At 40.9% G+C, this 19250-nt stretch overlaps 1 protein-coding gene across 5 annotated transcripts in view; it reads right to left on the bottom strand.

Moving 5' to 3' along the window:
• The window catches only part of RNF150 (ring finger protein 150), a 123479-nt gene that overhangs the window by 40708 nt on the left and 63521 nt on the right, over nucleotides 1–19250 (bottom strand). For all 5 annotated transcript variants that reach the window (XR_011150451.1, XR_011150450.1, XM_069012722.1 and 2 more), the window contains exons 2-4: nucleotides 10662–10912; nucleotides 4236–4307; nucleotides 3736–3818 (exon numbers count right to left, since the gene is read on the bottom strand). Coding sequence is in view for 3 of the 5 variants with exons in the window: in XM_069012722.1 (XP_068868823.1) it covers nucleotides 3736–3818; nucleotides 4236–4307; nucleotides 10662–10912 (406 nt within the window). In the remaining 2 variants the exon portion in view is untranslated. The remainder of the gene's footprint in view (nucleotides 1–3735; nucleotides 3819–4235; nucleotides 4308–10661; nucleotides 10913–19250) is intronic.

Raw genomic sequence — 19250 nt, forward strand, 5'->3', positions numbered from 1 at the left:
TGAGAGAGCAACTGCAGTATTTCACTGTCACATGGTAAGACAAAGATGTAAAAAGATCAACTGCAACAAAAATCCCTCCCTTTGAAGTTCTGAATGATGCAAATTTTAAATTGAAGGAGAGGATAGAGCCATCATGGATGATTTCAGAAGTAATGACCCATACAGGGAGACAGTAAGAGATGTTTCAAGCTCAGGCTCAGGACATGGCTTTCACAATCAAAGTCAAAGCCAGAAAACAAAAATACAGTTTTTTTTCCCTGTTGTGTGCAACCACATTCATTGAAAAACCATGTTGATTTGGATGGGTTGGAAAGTTTCTCAAAAGAACTGCAACTGATTAGTTGACAGAGAGGAAGGCGAGAAGTCACAACCTCATAAAAAAAGGTTTTCATAAGGGGAAGGAAACAACTGTTCTCCACCTCTCCCAGGGATAAGAGGCACAACGGTGTTGTTTAAACTGCAGCAAGCGAGATGCAGGTTACACAATAAGAAAGGCTTCGCCACAGTCAAGGTAACGAATCACTGCAATAAATTATCAGGGGAATTTGCAGTCTTCATCCTGGGAGACTGCAGATTGTGTTGGAAAAAGCTGCCAAAAATAACACGTGCGTGCCAGTGCCCCTGTGCTGTTCCAGAGGTGGTGGCCTCCTGGGATCCCTCCCGCACTCTCCTGTGACTGCACGTGGCTGTGCAAAGCTCACAAAACACAAAGCAAAAGAACCTCAGGGTCCCAGAGCATTCCATTTACTATTATCTAAATAGCACTTCACATTTTTTAACTAGAGATTGCTTTTGTTTGTAATGTACTTGTTTTCTTTAAAGCTGCAATTTTAATCATACAAGGAAAAAAAATCATGTTGCACTCAGCCAAAATTATAATAATAATAAAAATAATGACTGTACTACAACGATTGTAAAGCTTTCAGCTTGCCAACAATTTTGAGAGGCTTTTTTTCAAGATTAAGGGAAACTGTTCTCCTCCCACCTTCCATTCCTAGTCTCACCTATGCAAAAAGAGAGGCATATCCCTGATAACCCTAAGTAAGAGCATCAGTTGCCTGGATTAGACATAGGGCTGAAGTAAAGGATTAAGAATTTTTGTGAGAGACTGAGTAGCGCTGTAGTATCCAACAAGAAGGTTTGAGATTTTAGGGGGTGCCTGTACAGTATCATTTACTTCTGAGGAGGACACAAGAAGATGACATTGAGGGTGAGAGGAGGAATCAAAGGGAAGAATGTGTGTGATGAAATAATTTTCAAAGGAAGCTAATAAAAAGAAAAAGCAGTTGTTCATAGAGTGAAGGTTCAGGGGAAAAGAATGAGGTGGAACAAAGTAAGAGAATGTGTTTATTGGTGAAAGAAATGAAATGGCAAAAAAAAGAACTTATGAGGCACTCAGCAGACATAAGGTTGAAAGAAATGTCTTGCCTCTCTGTAGAAGTTTAGTAAAGTTAGTAAAAGTTTAGTAAAGGGCACACACTGGGAGCAGCAGCACCAGTACCTTCTCCAAAGCTGGAGCAGAAAATACAATGGTGTTTTGAAGCTGGAGATGGAAGACAAGCAGAATGAAGTAGGGCTGTGACAAGAGATGTCACTCTGGGAACAACGAACTTGGTTTCATTTGATCTTGTGTCAGTGCCCTCAAACTTCAGAGATGTTTGCTACCATTAAATATAAAACCAGTTGCAAGTCAATGCTTTTTACTTTTACCAAGTGTCATTCCTTATTTATTTAATACACTCTGTAGACTGAAATTTATTAATACAGTCAGTTGTGGGAACTGCCTGACGAAGACCGAGAGGAAGAAGCACAAGTTCATCTGGAATTCTCCTCCGAGCTTTCCAGAGTGGAGTACATAAAAACAGCTATCCCAGTGCCAGCAGAAAAGAAAGGACATTTGGGAAAACAACCAAGTCCTAGTAAACATGTATCTATTTGACTTCTGAGCTCATCTGCTGCCATACTGGTGGCTTAATGACGTTCCCATGTTAGAAACTGCACATGGCTTAACTGAGGATGCCAGAGTGGGAAAACTACAGTCTGTAGGTCTTTATCAAGATATAACACACTCCTACTCACTTCACAGAAACAGAAATTAATCCACTTTCTTTTTTGTTTTAGATGAGGAGATGAGACTGAAAACAGCAGAAAGAATGAGTACCATTTCATGTTTCAGAAATTCAAACCATGTGAGTATGTAAAACACTCCCCTCATAGTTTGTGTAGCAGGACAGCCAGGGTTGGTGAAATAGCTACTTGAGAAAGATCTCTGGGTTTTTATAATTCCAGACTGCTGAGGCTCAGTCTGTGGGTATTTTATAAGACAGTTCTGCTACTCCTACCCTTTTAGCATGAGTCATTTTCTGGACGACCTTTCAAGTCAGCCAAGAACTAAATACCACCTGTTAACTCTGTGTTTCCTATTCACTGTGCTTGACCCAACGCCGTGGATGACAAAGACTCACTGAATTATGAGGTGAGACACAAGTGAAAGCTACAGCTTAGACATATATTTAAGCTGTTGTAGATCTACTTCCAAACACTGCCTGTCTCTGTCATGCAAATTTTCCAAGCTTTATTCTGCTTCTGTGCAAACAGGCTTGATGCCAAACCAAGGTCCACATTTTCTGGTAATTTCTAATTTTTCTGTATTTCTGCTTTATGAAGTGATGTGTTTGTGTCTGCTTGTAGAAAAAAAAAAAAAGAGTTCACATGCAATTTGTCATTGTGGGAGATTTACAGTAGGTCAAATTTATGATTAATCTGTTGCTTTGTGTTAGCCATTTAGTGATGGCAGTAAACAGATTTAGTGAGTCACATGAACTAACAGAAATGGACAGTTTGTAACATTCAAATATCTACTAGGGAACAACATAGCTGGAAAATAATCAAGTATTTTGGTTTCTCAAGCCAGTGAGTATTACTCAGGAGATGAAAGAAGTTCTATTGAAAAAAATAAAATCTCTGCTCTGTATGTGCAGCAGTTCAGATCAGTATTTCTAGGGAAATCAAACACTTGCTGTTCCTCTCCTAGGGGCAGCTGATCCTAGGAAATTTCCTAAGAAATTGATTTCCTCAGAGAAATCCTCCATTAGGTAACAATTCACAAATGACAATACAATAGCACAAAGATGAATACAGCTGTTAGAGGTGGCAAGAGGCTGCACTCCTGTGTCACATCACTGCTGGTGGATGTGCTGCACAGGGCATCTTCTCATGGGGCATGTTTTACTCAGTGCATCTCTTTCTATGGCTGGGGATCTTTTTTGTCAAAAGTCATCCTTTTCTCAGGCCCAGGACAGTGAAAGAAGTAGCTCCATTGGGAGCAGGAGCCTGCTCTATCCCAGGCTGCTGTGGCCAGGGCTCACTTTCAAGTCAGAGGCAAATTCTCCTAAGGCATTTATTCTGGGCTGATTAAAAAAAACAGCGAGGAAAACAGATGAATCAAAACTTTAGTTTAAAAATCCCACTGAAGACTTTGTTGTAGGACCAGGTCAGACAAAATTTCTGACTACCATACCAAACCCTCAGGGTCTCACCACCATCAACACTAGTTCCACTTCACATTGAATAAAGAGGCATTTCAGATATCTTTACCAAGAGATTTTAAACAGGCCAAAATAATAAACTCACCCTTCCCTCCACAAGTTCTCAGGTAATCTCATCAGCCTGAAACTGAGAGCAGAGACTGTCTTGAAGTAGAGATTATTAGAGCTAAAAGCACCTTCAATTTACCTGCAAGGCAATATCCTGACAACATCATTGGGCTTGTAGCCTTCGATACAAACAGCACAGTTATCAAAGTCTGGCTCAGTCTCCTACAGGAAAGAGAATATTCATCATATTCATTTTTTTATTTTGTTAGCTAATCTCTTCATATAAGAGCCTACATGACAAAGTAAAACAGTCACTGAAGCAGACTGCAAATCTAGTAACGCATTTCAAAACCAGCAAGTCAGGTTTTCTGACATGTTTCCAGTTGGAAACTTGCACTGGGAAACATGCAGATTTAGTTAAGATGTTTTAACTTTCAGGATTTTCTGCATCTTTAACTGAATCACGCTCTCTGCCCACTTCATTCCATCCGTAAATCACTTACCAGCACTCCTCCCCCACCTGAAGGACACAGTAGCTAAATAAGCAATTGGCATTTCAGCTCTGCCTTATTGTCCCAGAGGTCTGAAGGAATCCTCGGCACAGAGTTTCATTTAGTAACAAGCATTTTGAAAAATTACCTTGTCACCTCTCCTGATCGTCCTGACTTGCAGTTTGCTGATTGCTTTCTTCGCGGCATCTCCAAGCCGGCGCTGCAATACAAAATTTGCTCTTAAGCAAACAGTAACTCTTCATGCAGAAATCAAAACTTTTTCTCCCTAGGCTTCTTAATAATTTTAAGTACATGGAACAGGGTAGTATATAAATATAAACATAATAATTCATAATAAGGGCACAGTAGGTGCACTACACTGCAGCAGCGAGTACCAATGTAGGTAACAAGTCCACTATTTGGGTATCCTACTTCTTCCCTCTTTTTTTAATGACACTTGTTAAAAAAAATACTGGGCAGTTATCAAAGTGAACACTGAACTTTATTCTTACTTTGTTCCATAACTAGTTCATGATCTTCAGCAGGATACAACTTCTGAAAGTGAGCTGTTAATTTTTTAACCATGAAAACTCTGAATATCTCTCCTGTCTTTTTTCCTGCAATACAGAGTTGTCTACCTTAAAAAAATGAGGTGGAAGCACCTGCAGTTTCTTACAGGTAAAGCACTACATAGTCCTGCAGTAACATCCTGTCCATACGTAACCATTTGCTCATTCTTTGCCTTTCTATGTTTCCCTCCAGTGGACCATAAAGTGATTACCATGTGATGTTTCTGACTGTTCTCCCATATTTCCAAAACACCGTTACTGTGCTGGCAGGGTCACAGCCACCAGGATTAAAGTATGTAATAACAGCCTGATGCAAAACACCCTGTCCTCAGACACTGGAGACGGACATATCTGCCCCTTGCAAGAGGCTGCGAACATTGCGGGGTAGTTCACACAAACGCTGCTCAGCACCCTGTGCTATGGAGCTTGTTCCTGTATCAGTGCTCCAAGGACTTGGCTGCTCACTTGTGCTAATCCAGCAACAAGGCAGTCGGTCTGTAGACAGACTCACAGGCTGGAAAAGTCTTTGGGAGGTCATGTACTCCCACCCCCTGCTCAAGGCTGGATCAACTTCAAAGTCAGAGCTGCATTAGTCAAGTTTTGAATATCTCCAGGAAAGGAAATTTCACAACCTCTGTGGATAATTTCTTCCAGTGCTTAACCAATCTCAGTCTTTTTTCTTCTCTAAACATACTAATGGAATTTCCCTTGCTGGTAATTTGTGACCATTACCCTGTGCACTTCCAGGAAGAGGCTGATTCTGACTCCTCTCCGACCACCCTTTTTGCAGCTGGAAGCAGAGCCCTTCCTGCTCCTCCGCTCCCCAGCCAGCTTAGCAAGCTCCCTTCACCCTTCCTAAGATGCCATGTGCTTCTACACCCAGACCATACTGGTGACCCTCCTTTGGGCACTCCCCATTTTTTCCATGCCTCTCTCACATGGTTTCATGCAGCAACGCCCACACCAGTGTCTTCTTGTCTGCTTTATAACAGTTCATGATAGAGTGTGTTCCAATTTGCCACCAATAAATGAATTGAACTCTTCCCTTCACCTCCCCTCCCAAACCACATTTCCAGCCATGCGTTGTTAGAGAGGAGAGAGACTTAGAGCCTTTGGTGACTCAGAAGGCATTCAACTTTGTGAGCTGGGAAACTCCTATGCAGAGTTCAGAGGGGCCTGTCAGCAGGAAGGGTTTCCAGCTGGATGGGATGAGAGCATGAGGCCAAAAATGGAAGGAAGCTCGAGGTAGTTTATAAATTGAGACCTAATCACCACACAGATACGACCAGTAAATTACCACTTTGGTCTTCAGATTCAATTAAAATCACTGGGTTAAATTTAGAGAGTAAGATTATTGGATTGGAAAGGCTGACAAAACACACGCAATACTGAAAGCAGAGTGCAATTTCAGATCTGGCTAAAGACATGAAAACAATCTTGGGTATCAGGAGATTTACATATGAGCTTTCCAGCAACTTAATTATTGAATGTGAAGGAGTATCTTGTAGTTACACATCTCTTTCTGTGGTCCATTTTTCTCACAGTCTCCCTTAAATAAAAGAATCAAATGAGAGTTGGAAACATTTCTTGTCAGCTATTTGGTTCTTTAATGTAAATCAAAGACAGACTGGTAACATACAGCAAGACAAGAGCTATTATGTCCTGCTTCAGAAAGTGCTTGTGATCTCTTTTTATCATTATTATTACTTTAATGAATGCAATGTCTCAGTTCTTTTTTGCATGTTCTTGAAGGCGAAAGGACAAGATTAAAAACTCATGTACATCTTTGATCTGCCTGCTTCCATGTTTGCTTTCTCTTACCTATCATAAACAGACAAGTTCATAACTTACATGCAAATGAGAATAATTTAGTTTTTGAAAGAACAGGAATTTCTTGGACTAAAGTCAAACTTTCAAAGAATTCTCCTATTTGAATGCAAGGCATGCTATCAATAACCAATGATTTTTCCTAAAAGATGAGAAGTATTACAGCAGTTTAAGGCTTTAAAGTGAGGCTTAGGGATTTACAGTCATAAATCTCATAATCTCACTAGCAAGACTGCAACATTCAGTACTGGACTGGAAGGAGTTAAGCGTATCAGATGCAGTGGTCTTGAGGAGATGGCAGTGCCCATTAAAAAGGATGGACAGTCTCATGGAAAACACCACTTATGTGTTTCTGAGAAAGTAAATGACCGTAAATGCTGTGGAAGAGAAGTTACAGTAAGTGATTCTCCCTTAATGGCCTTACTAAACTACCACCTTTGCAGGGAGATCACCTTGTGCCTTGTGCAGAATGAGACACATCATCAGGATGAGGTATTGGACACATCTATCCACCGACAAAGTTTGCAGGCTCCATCATGGCAAGCATCTTCCCAAACTGCTTCAGAGATTGACATTTCTATTCACTGGTCCAAAACTCTCATTCCAAGCCACAGCCACCAGTCCTCCTCCTCAGATAAATGCTCCACATGCTGAGAGTCACATACTGAAGATTAACCCAGGACATGCAAGATCCTCCTCAACTCTAGTGCAATCACTACCTGCTTTGGCTTTCACTATCCTGCAAAACTGAAGGAGCCCAAGCAGTTTCAAAATGACTTTGTAGAAAACTTCCTCTGAACAAGAAGCCAATGGAAAGAAGAGACATGGAAGAAATGTGGTAAACAAGTCTGGCACTGAAACATCATCCCCTCGTCATTTTCCCATCTCACAAACAATAAAAAGGGAACTCTACTATTACTGGTGAAATATGAAATCTGACACACTGACAGGGTTGGTTTGTTGTTGCTTTTAAGTCTGTGTCCTGGCTATTACAGGGCTGTGACATCAGGTCCCACTTTGCTGTATTATCTCTGGAACTTAACTTGTCATGTAATTCCAAATTGCTTCTAATTAGCTCTGCAATGTGATATTTCTTGATGCAAACAATTCCCACAGCCTTTTACAAATGCTCTCAAATCTCTCATTGTCAGGAGCACTCCAGGAGCAAGTTGATGAGAAAACAGATTTTCTTACACAAATTTATCCTCTTCATATCAAAAGTATTTATCATCAGGGCAACCACCTACTTCCTGGTCATCTTGTTAGGTGGGAAAAAAAGGTTCAATCATGTGAATATTACTACCTATCTTCTACTTCCATATGTACTGTACAGTTGTTGGTGCTAGAGGTGTGGATACAAATATGCAGCTAGCAAGAATTTCTCTTGCTTCTTTCCAGTCCCATGAGATATTTTTCTCTCTCATGGAAGGTATTAGTAGAGTTCTATAAACTGTGAACACCTGTGACCTTGCAAACCTTTGTTTATAGTACAGTAGGAAAATATTTTGACAATGGAAGTTTTAGGATTTTAGCCAATCACCCCCAAAGGCTGATCCTTTGACCAATTAGACTATGAAGAAAAAAGTCTATAAAAGAGTTGTAAAATAATTAATTAGATCAATCTTGCTGCAAAAATCCTGACTGCTGGATCTCTCTTCTCCTCCCTACCACTGCTGGATACCCCAACATAGAGGTATTCTTAAAATTTAAATTCTTAAAAATTAAATGTATTAAAATAAAAATGGATACCTCACCATGTTTGTAGTTGACACCCTGGCTGTAGGTGCACAAGCCCATAGTGGAAGACAATTCTGTGCTCTACTACATTAATGCCCAGCCAAGTGGGGGTGAATAGGCCCTGGCATTCAGTGAGAATCTTTGAAATCCTGATTCTCCACTCATCAAAATCAGGCACCTAATTGGAGTAAGCTGTATCTTCTTTCTGGCATGTGAACTTGGATTTTGCACATATCGTGAGGAAGAATGGTGGCTGAAGATGTAGATGAACTATGTCCGGGTTTCATCTCACTGTGGAGTCACAGGAAATGATTCCAGGAGGTCTTTCTAGCTGCCTCTCTCAATAGTTGGATTCATTGCTTTCTTGATGGATAACTGAATCAGTTCTTTTTGGATTTGCTGCTTGCTCGGAAACTTCATTGAGTGAAAGAAGGGAAGCAGACCTGGAAAGGAGAGTCACCATATACAGAAGGACTAGACAAAAGTGTTTATGAGGCTTGACAAAAGGACACTATGATTTTAACCAGAAATTTGTGATCCCATCCTTGAGCTACAAGAAAATGTGTCAAAGAAAAAAAAAAAACCCAGAACTTTATGGAAAATGGAGAGGAACACTCATGGGAAGGGTAAGAGCAAGCTGAGCTCTTCTGAACGACCTACATCATTATATTCCATAGCCTGGACTAAAAGGAACAAAATTAAACCACAACTAAGCCACTAAACCACTAAGCCACAGCAACCCATTAACACAAATCAGAGTTTTGTCTTTATACTGCTACCATTTATCATATGAAAAGAGCTAATAAAGAGATTAGATGTCAGACAAAACTGTATGAAGAAAAGTGCATGAAGACTTTCTAGTTTGCCCCTTATTACTGCTCAGTTTTGCCCCCTCAAAATAATAATATGTAATTACTTAGGAGGCACGCTTTCTAATTCTTCTGAAGAACAGAACTAGTATCATAACCAAGTTATCAAAACCTCTCCATAGGACAACTGCTTTTGTACATGTTGGTCTCATTCAAAATTTGGAAAGAAAATACTGAGAAGAAAATATGTTTAAACATATCAACACATCAGTTTCAAACTATAACATATTACCTGAATGAGCTTCTTATTTTGCTGAGTTTCATGTTTATGTATGTCTATTTACACTGCTAATCTGCCTGTATAATTACTTGATTGAAAGCACACTTACTCACACACACAAATTAGTCACGCATGTGCTTTTGCAGACAAAGCATCTAAAAATTATCACAGCCGTTGCAGTCACAGTGAATCTGCTGCCAATGATGTTCAAATTCCAGCTGGGATACTCTCATTCTTGCTATCCAAAATTTCAGACTGTATATTTAAAAGGAAAATATATTCTTTCTGTCTGTAAATACAGAGCAGCTGCTCTCTATTTCAGAGAATGCCTGAATTTCAGTGGGGGAAGGCAAGGGATTCCTACACATCAAGTATTTGTTACAGAGTGTGTAGCAGTGCTTTTCTCTACAAGATGATTATTCATACTCTCAAACTTACCTTTTCTGCAGAATAAGCAAGGCAACCCTCCTGGCCCTGACAGTAATTTATTGAGGGTTCAGAAACCTCTCTGAATTACAGTGCATTTTTTTATCCTGCAGTAAAATGGTTATCTCCTCAGATTTCATACATTGATAACATTTTCTACCTGTACCATTAGAATGAAATGTAGAAGCCTCAGCTTCCTAGTTCTGCTGAGATAGTTGCATCCAGACAAGAAAATATTAAATTTATTATTATTGTTGTTACTCTTATTCACTGCTGAACTACCATAAAGATGGACAATGCTTTATAAATCCACTGCTGCTGACTTCTCTTCAGCTCTTTCAAGGGGTTTGGACAAGATGCCAAAACCAATAGCAATGGTTTAATAACATTGGTGGCTACCATTACAGTCCTGTTCAGTGATCATTGTCAAATGAAGAGGGACATGTTTGTTTTTCAAACCCAAGACCCTTCTAAGGAAGCATTAAAATGAGAATACTTTTTTTCTTTATTCAGTTATCATGAACCATTGCTTCACACACACATACCTCACAGTGTTTTAGTCAGCATTTTGATCTCAAGGGTCCTTAGTTATATACCTTGCTATGGCACTTGGCTATATATACCAAAACAATCTTTTCACAAATAAACATCAACTTTCTGTCTATTTTTTGTGTGTTTTCCATAAGGAAAAAAACCCCCATAATATACATACACTATTAATTTCTTTTTTCTCTTGAATCTCATCTATATTGACAGAAGTCTTGGCTTTGCCCAAACACAGTCATTTTTATATTCCCATTCTTTTCACTTGCTTGGGTTTTCTTCTGGTTTTCTGATTTTACTACACATTGACAATTTCTTTTACTTCTATGCTAAATCCCTGGTGATTTTTTGGAAACACAAACAGTTACTCCAGCCCTGCTCACCTGATTTCTGTCTCTGGCATTTGCATAGCGGAATCTCTGGATGTAGTAGAAGACCAGCCATGCCAGGGAGATGATCATCAGCACAATGAAGGAGATGGAGACGAACACCACTGAGGTCCGGCTGACGTACTTCTGCAGGTTGCGTGTTCCGATGGTTATGTACATCATCACAGTAATGTTCCTCTCCAGGAGGCTCACTATTTCTTTTCCTTTGGGTTCAGGAATCATTATTGCTACAACATCTTCTAAGCCTATCAGACAGAGAGAGAAAAGGAACCTTAAGTAAAGCAAGTGATCTCAAAAGGCAATCAGAATCAGAGTATCCTGAATTGGAAGGGACTCACAAAGATCACTGAAGTCCAACTCCTGGCCCTGCACAGGACATCCCAAAAATTCCACCATGTGCCTGAGAACTTTGTCCAAATGGTTCTTGAACTCTGTCAGGCTTGGTTCTGTGACCACTTTCCCGGGGAGCCTGTTCAACCTGCTCAACCACCCCTTTTGGGTGAAGAATCTTTTCTTAATATCCAACCTAAATCTCCCCTGACACATCTTCATGCCATTTCTTCAGGTCCTGTCTCTGCCCACTGGAGAGAAGAGATCAGTGCTTGCCACTTTGCTTCCCTTCCTGACGAAGTTATAACTGTGATGAGGTCACTCCTCAGTCTCCTATTCTCAGGCTGAACAGAAGACCAAGTGACCTCAGCCACTCCTCATATGGCTTTCCCTCCAGACCCCTCCTTTGGACCCTCTCTAATGGCTTAATATCTTTTTTATATTGTGGCACCCAAAACTGCCCCCAGCACTGGAGGTGAGGCTGCCCCAGTGCAGAGCAGAGCAGGACAGTCCCCTCTCTTGCCCAGCTGTCAATGCTGTGCCTGATGCCCCCAGCACACAGCCGGCCCTCTTGGCTGCCAGGGCACCGCTGACTCACATTCAACTTTCCATCAGCCAGGACCCCCAGGTCCCTTTGCACAGCGCTGCTCTCCAGCCTCTCATTCCCCAGTATGTCTGTACATCCAGGGTTGCCCCATCCCAGGTACAGAATCTGGCACTTGCCCTTGCTGAACTTCATATGGTAGGTGATTGCCCAGCCCTCTGATTTGTCCAGCTTTGGCAAAACAGTAACAAGAAAGCTGTGCTTTCTTCTGCTCTTCCCTCCTGCTTACCAAGAGAGAAGTCAGATGGATCTGGTGAAGGTTTCAACTGAAACTAGTTACACAGTGTGTTTCTATATACTAATCTCGGAGAGATATGTAAAATGTGTTCCATGGGTTGACATAAACACAGATTTCCAGCACTACTGAGGCTTATCTGGATGATATTGCTGTAAACACTGCAGAAAGGGAGTCACACTGCATTCAACACTCCATATACATTTATCACAGTCTGTTTTACAGGGTCATGAGTCTGTCAGAGAAGCCCCTCCAAATTCTGCATTCAGATCAGAAACACTTTCAGTCACAGATTCCCACATGGTTTCACAACCAGAATGTGCCAAAGTATCACTGCTCTTGCACCAGGCTAGCAACCAAAGAGCAGCTCAACATGTTCCCAGTGGCTCCCCACAGCCTAAGCCCACACATTTGGGACTCTCTGCTGGCAGCTTGATGCTCCAACTGATACAAGTTTGAAGTCAAGAGCACTGTTTAATTCCACAAAAAATTGCCTCTGTAGCCCCTGACACAGTTTGCAGCATGGCTTCACAAGGATGCAAGTCAGCACAGCTGAGGCAGCAAAATCCCACTAATGGGATGAAGCAGGGACTTCCTACAGTCCTGCCAAGCCTTCTGCCATGATCCTGTGAACTGGGCCCTCCACCACAATCTAGCTATCCTCAACTCTGCACCAGTTTTCCTTTCTGTACAGCACTGTTTGATGTTCCTTGCAACACACATTGCTGAAACTATTTTCCTTTCTTTTCAATTTTAGGTCCCCTGTGTATATGAAATATATGGTCTAAAATTATCTGGGATTCACCAGGTTGTTAAATGCCTTTTATGGCCTCACAAATAAACTATCACTGCTTTATGGTTTAATATTAGGGATATTCTGTCCTTTCATTTCATGAAACAAGCATGTAGACTATTTTTACACCTAAACTATGTTTTGCAGTAGTCAATTGTTCTAAGCAGCTAAGGACAGACAGGGTGTATTGCAATGTAAAAATGGGCTAGAAACAACAGCAAATGAAACAATCGCAAACTGGCATTTAGAAAGGTACAAACTGGGGGTGCCTGAACTCACAGAGCAAGGCTGGGGTGGGGCCTCAGAATTTCAGAAGGAATCCCAGGAAGTCGGCTGATACGTTGTTAATCCCATGGCTATCTGTATTTTCACTGTGGTTGGGACATTCATGGAAATGGGAAGGGATCACTCGGCCGCAAATGGAGGCATGGGAGGGTGACTTGCATTTTCAACAGCATCCCTCTCCCCCCAAGCTGGTATCCAAAGTGAGCTTCACCAGTGCAGCACTGTATCCTGGTCTTCATAGTCCAGTTCAGACACCTCTTCGCTAAAAGACCCTGGGAGGTATAAACCAGGTTTTCAAATGGATCTGGATGCTGAAGACCATGAGGCGTTTGGCAGGACTTTGGATATACACAGGGGGGTGGTGTTCAGCAGAAAACACTAATTGTGGTGGAAACTTTAGAAAATTCTGCTGGGTGCCTGGATCATCTGGAGGTACTGAAATAGCTGTGGCAGACTGCTGCTACTCACAAAAATCTGCTATGAAGCTGGGAACTGAACCCTCTCTCAAGTCTCAGAGCAGAAGTGCAAACACTACCCCTCTTCCTCTCATGAGACTTTCCATCATAACACTTCCCTGATTATGAACAGGTCACTCAATGAATAGAGGGGATCAACAGTTTGGCCGAGTCAGGAGTTTTAGATATCCATGATTGGAAATGTAACCTTCCTGCTGATACTCTTCTATAAAGCATTACTATTTTTCAGCTATTTCCCTTTCTATTTTCTACCAAGAGTCCACCATCAGCCGTCAAGATAAATCTAGCCTTGCAATTGTTCTGATACCTGTTTCTTATAAAAGGCTAATGCAAACATTACCCTAATGGCCTAGGGAGAATTTGCCAAGTCTCAAAGTGGCTGAGAAGGGCACTGGTGTCATGCCAGTAATTTTCCTGCAGTCAGTAAGAAAAATTATCTGGAGCAGGGCTTAGCTGTCCACATGGCTTCCTCTGTTCTTTTCCCTGTCTTTAAAAAAAATAAAAATTTTAAATTCATTCTACAGGAAAACCAAAGCACCAATTTCATGCATAGCCAAAAAGAACCCAGGGTGAAAATTCCCACAGCCAAAAATACTGAATTTAATCAACTGCCCTCAGAAGCCACCACTCTGTCCCACTGACTTATCCAGTACTGACCTTTAACATCATCATCAGTACAACCTAGGACACTGCATGGATATCACCTGAAAGCCTACAGAAATGGAGATAGACACAAACCCATTTCCAGTAGAAAATACAGGTAGTATCTTAACTATTTAATTATCTTGAATCTTGCATGTCTATAAAAACTTTAACAATGTGTTTAATTATGTTTAATTAAATTATGGTTAATTATGTTTAATATAGCTTTAATATTTCTGGACACAGGACGCTAAGCAAACTGCCATGCATATATACTAAATAAAACTCTGTTTCAAAATGCAAAGTAGAAGACACAATTATTCCAAGAGGAAAGCAGCTGCTTTTATTTACTCAAACCCTTAATATATTAAAATTTCAGGCTACCTGGTTATTTTCTTGGAAAACATTACCGCTTGTAATGAAGCACTGTTGGAAAAAATAACCCAAGCAGTGACAAATAATAATCAGATTTTTTTTAATGTTTTACTGAGTTTATGATAATTTCTCCAAGACACTATAGAGAATGCTATTTATCAATAATTTTATTAAGATATGTTTTTAATCTCAAATATGTTCAATATTAGGAAGAAAATAAAAGAAAAAGAAAGTAATTTACTTGTATTTTCTCCCTTTTTAAACAAAATGTTTGTATTATCTCAGCTTCACATAAGCTCCAACATACATAAAAGGTATGCTAATTAAAGAAGGGAAATAACATAATGAGGCATCAGTATTAGAGGTGCATTTTTATGCCCAAGTACATACTTGTTCAACAGAATTATAAAAGAAAAGTATCTAGTAACATGGACTGATGCTTCCCAGGCAAGTTAAATGCTACCACTGCCTTTCATTAAACACACCCACAGTGGGGATTGCGTTTTGTGGCACTCTTGTTCCCTAACACATTTATTTTCTTTTTCTGGCCAACATTAATGCAGAGTTTGACATGAATTTTTAAGTATCTGTCAGGATGAATCAGAGATTCATAAATCAAAGGTATTCAGGCTGCAGTGAATGGATTTTATTTTTCTTCTTTTTTTTTTTGGCTAAGGAAACATTTAACATATCAGTGTTCTCTCCTAATGAGCCAATAACCAAACAAGTAAGGTAGAAATTACAGGCATTTGGGATGATTCAAGTAATTTTAAATTGCTGAAATATATCTGCCTAATTGAGTATTTCTGGGTGGAGAAAATACATGCTTTGGAAAAAGATCCAGAAGACCCTCTCCAAATTCACCCTTTCTGCAGTACTTGGCTATGGAAATACATTTCAGCAGGTATGCTTTTATGCAAAACCTGCAAACTTCAAGGGTAACCATCTATTCACTAGTGACAGAGGAAATGAAAGACTTCAGTGCCATAACTGTGGCTTTTGTAGAAGAAATGAACAGGTTTTAAATCCAGAAGATGTACAAAAATTCTACACCTTGGCTGCAGGCTGAGCTTACAAACCTGTGATATTCCTTGATTTTGCTCTGGGAGCTTCAGAGGTTGCACTGAGCACAGTCCTCTCTTCGCCTCATTAGCAGTCAGGCCCAGCACTGGTGGGCTGCTCCTTTAATGCTTTGTCAGTTTTTGATGGAGGCTCTAAAATGTGGTCTTTCTGACACATTTTAGAATAGGCAGTTTAATTCTTCATGCTTGGCAACAGCTAGAAGTCAGTCAGAGAAGTTAATTGAACTATTTGAATAGAATTTCAATTTGAGAGGCATACAGAGTCTTTTCTCTGAGATATCCTATCAAGATATAAATGAAGATTTGTCTTATATTGTAGATCAAAATCAAGTACTAAAGTGCTTACTTTTACAGATTTTGTCAGTGAAAAGCCAAACACTATTTTGAGTTCAGAAATTGCCCTGACAGTGTTCAGTCCAGCTCAGAGCCCAGGAACAGAAACCTTACATGAAGATGCAAGAGCCTAAGCAACTCTTCCTTACTTCTTGAAGAAACTATTTCATTTTTAGGAATCCATTTCACTAACCAGCAGCTATTGTAAGGAAGTAAAACAGATGCAAATCTAACTGATTCCACATCCCACCCAGGCTCAGCCTGCAGTCCATGCCAGCCCCAGGCAGCGTCAGGGAATTCAGTGGTGGTGGTGATGCTTCCTGGGAGCTCAGCAGTGTTCCTGCACAAGGACTCACTGTGCTGCCAACCACACCAGAGCTCTCCTACCACAGCTCGTGCTGCTGCCTGCATCCCTGTGAATGGATTTTACACTATGGTCTGGATGATGGGTAACATTTTAAAGCAAATTCGGAGCAAAGGACAGACATTTGTTAAAAAATACTATTTTCTTCTATCCAGAACAGCAACTCAGCTGACTAATTACTGCTGAAGAGAATGAAGAGGACTCCATGGTGATGGGCTGTAGTGATTGTCTAAGCTATAGCCATGGCCATCAGAAGATACTACCTTCTCTTGCAGACCTTGCACTCTTTAAAGAGTATTGCTTTATATTTTTGTTTAGTTTCTTTCCAAAGAAGTTACATGAGACATGGTATATAGGCTAATGAGAATGCCATGTAAGTTGTCCTAATATCACAGAATCACAGAAAAGTCTGGGTTGGAAAGGATCTTAAAGATCACCTAGTTCCAACCCCACTGCCATGGGTATGGATGCCATTCATTAGATCAGGTTGCTCAGGGCCCCATCCAACCTGGCCTTGAACTACTATCTTAGTTGCAAAATGTACCCGTGAACTACTATCTTCATAATTGCAACAAGGGTTCCAAGTCTTTAAGACCATCCACTGAGAGCTCAATCTCAGTTCTTCTATCCTGTATGGTGCAATTATAAGTTGATCAGAACAACAGCTGCTACCTGTTTTTCTCCTTAGAAAAAGCCAACAACATAGCCTTACATTATGTTTTTGTGAACTCAAAAATAACATTTGAAAATCAAAGCAGTATTTTAAAAAATCTGATTTCTGAGCTTCACCCAATTTGCGGAAGAAGAAGCATAAGATTGTTTAAACAACGTTCTAGACACTTATGTAGGGGAAGCATTATATTACTGGTAAGAATTCAAACGGGGTAAAAGGATTGTTCCCTGCAGGAACCTTTCCCTACTGGGCATTCAAGGCATTGGTCTCAAACGAAACTATTAACAAATGATACTATAGGAAAAAAATTGGCAGAAGAGCGATATACAGTAAGTGGCAGTAATACATAGTCAACACATCATGTGTCACACGTGAATGACTACAAACTGTCATCTATAATCTCTTGCATAAACTGTCTCAATGCCAGGGTCTAGAAAGGACACCAAATTTCTAATGAGGTTTCATAACAGATATGGGCAGCTACAGATCAGCTTGTCCAAAGGAATTCAGTGAGGTTCCTCACCTAAGACTCTTAAGCCAAAAAGGAGGTTCTGAATAAAATAGGAAGGGCCTCACATGACAACATACAGGGTTAAACCACAGGATCTAGGTGTTCAAAACATCCGAGAGCAACTAGGAAAAAAACCTCCCACGGACCACAAACTGTTGGAGGCTGGAGAGCCATTCTGAAGAGGCAGGATTCAATGTTCATCCTGTGCTTATTCTCTTCCCCAAGCAGCTGCTGTTCATCATTATGAGAAACACCATCTGAGACAGATGGACCTTTGGTCTCAAACCATAGTTTTGTTTTGACACTAACTGGGAACTGAAAGTTTTAACTCCCCTGGAGAGAAGAAAGATTAATTCAAGTCATGACACCAAAACAACAGGGCCAAAGTCAGAAGTCTGATTATACCAGGAAGTCTCTCTATAAGCTGAAATAGGGAAACCATACATGTTTCTGAGACCAGTGATGAAGAAGGAAGGACTGGGACTGAGGCAGTCAGTGCCTCTTGCTTCTCAAAGCCCCAGTGAGGGACTGACTAAAGGCAGAAGGGTGCATTTCTGATGCGGAGGCAGGAGGGTGGGCTGGTGGCTCTGAGCTCTGCACCACATATGTGAACACCAAGTGTCCGCTTCCCCCACAGAGGTATGAACACAGCATAAAGCAGAGGAAAGCAGCAGCAACACCTGAGGTGACTGCATTCTCCATCAACGCTTATGCAGAACATCACACTGGGGTCCTGCAGATGGGCCTGGACACCTCCCCTCTTGGTGCCCATCCCAGAGAGGCGTTACTATCACCAAGGGCAAGGGACTGAGGAGGTTTAAGGCAGGACTTCAGCCTGTGGTGTGGGAAAGCTGCAGAGCAGGATGCAGAAGTCTTTGTCCACCCATTTCTGGGACCCACAGGCACTACCATCGCCTAGGTACCCCCATGCAGCTGCCACTCTGCCCTCCCACCCTGTTGGGTGGAGGAGGAGAGATGCCAGCAGAACAGCAAAGCAGGAATGCTGCTGTTCTCTGTTCCCACTGCTAAAACTGAGACACACCAGGCAGGCAGAGTTAATGCCCTGCCAGGGCGTCCAGCCTGTGAAGAAAAAAATGCAGGGGAAGGCCAGAAGCAAAGACAGCCTCGCAGCACGAAGCCCTGTTTTTGTGGATATCAAAAACTACTGAAGATATAACTACTGAAGTTATCAGAACACAAGACTTCACCATATAATATTTTTTTCTTTTTTTACTCTAGAGCCCTTGCTTTGCGATGATGTAGGTGCTTTGATCTCCTCCCACCCACATTTCTGATTTTTTTTCCTTCTCTGTTATAAAGCAGAGAGATATTTCCTTCAACTTACCCTCTCACTCATTTCCCGCTTCTCCTTAGCACTGCTAGCACTCGCCTTGGTCCTTTGCCCATCTTCCAAAACATTTAACTATAAATCAGGTTTCCTTTAAAAGGCAAATGCAGCAACCATGGAGAGAGGAGCGACACCTTTTCCCTACAGCACTTTCCTATTTGCAAAAGAAGGAAATTCTTTTAGGCAAACTATTTTTTTTTCCTTAGACAATCTTATTGCTATGAAACACCTGTCATTGCAGAAGGATAAGTATCTACTAGGATAATTAAGTGACACGTAGAGAAAAAGGATGTACTGATGTAAATGACTGACTACAGTATTTAAGAATGGGATATAAAAGTTTGCTATTCTGTCCTGAAATGGACAACAACAACCTCCAGCAGAGCTGTTCTTGGTTCATTTCTTTTGATCCTAAATCCAGGAGAGGTAAGATGCTTCTGACTGTGATCTTGCCTGTGAAAAGCAGCTTCAGACATTTTATTGCTGCTTAGGGACAAAGAAATTTCTGATTGTGTTTTTGTAATCAGTGCTG

The sequence above is a fragment of the Aphelocoma coerulescens genome, chromosome 4, assembly GCF_041296385.1.
Source record: "Aphelocoma coerulescens isolate FSJ_1873_10779 chromosome 4, UR_Acoe_1.0, whole genome shotgun sequence".
NCBI classification, from domain to species: Eukaryota; Metazoa; Chordata; class Aves; order Passeriformes; family Corvidae; genus Aphelocoma; species Aphelocoma coerulescens.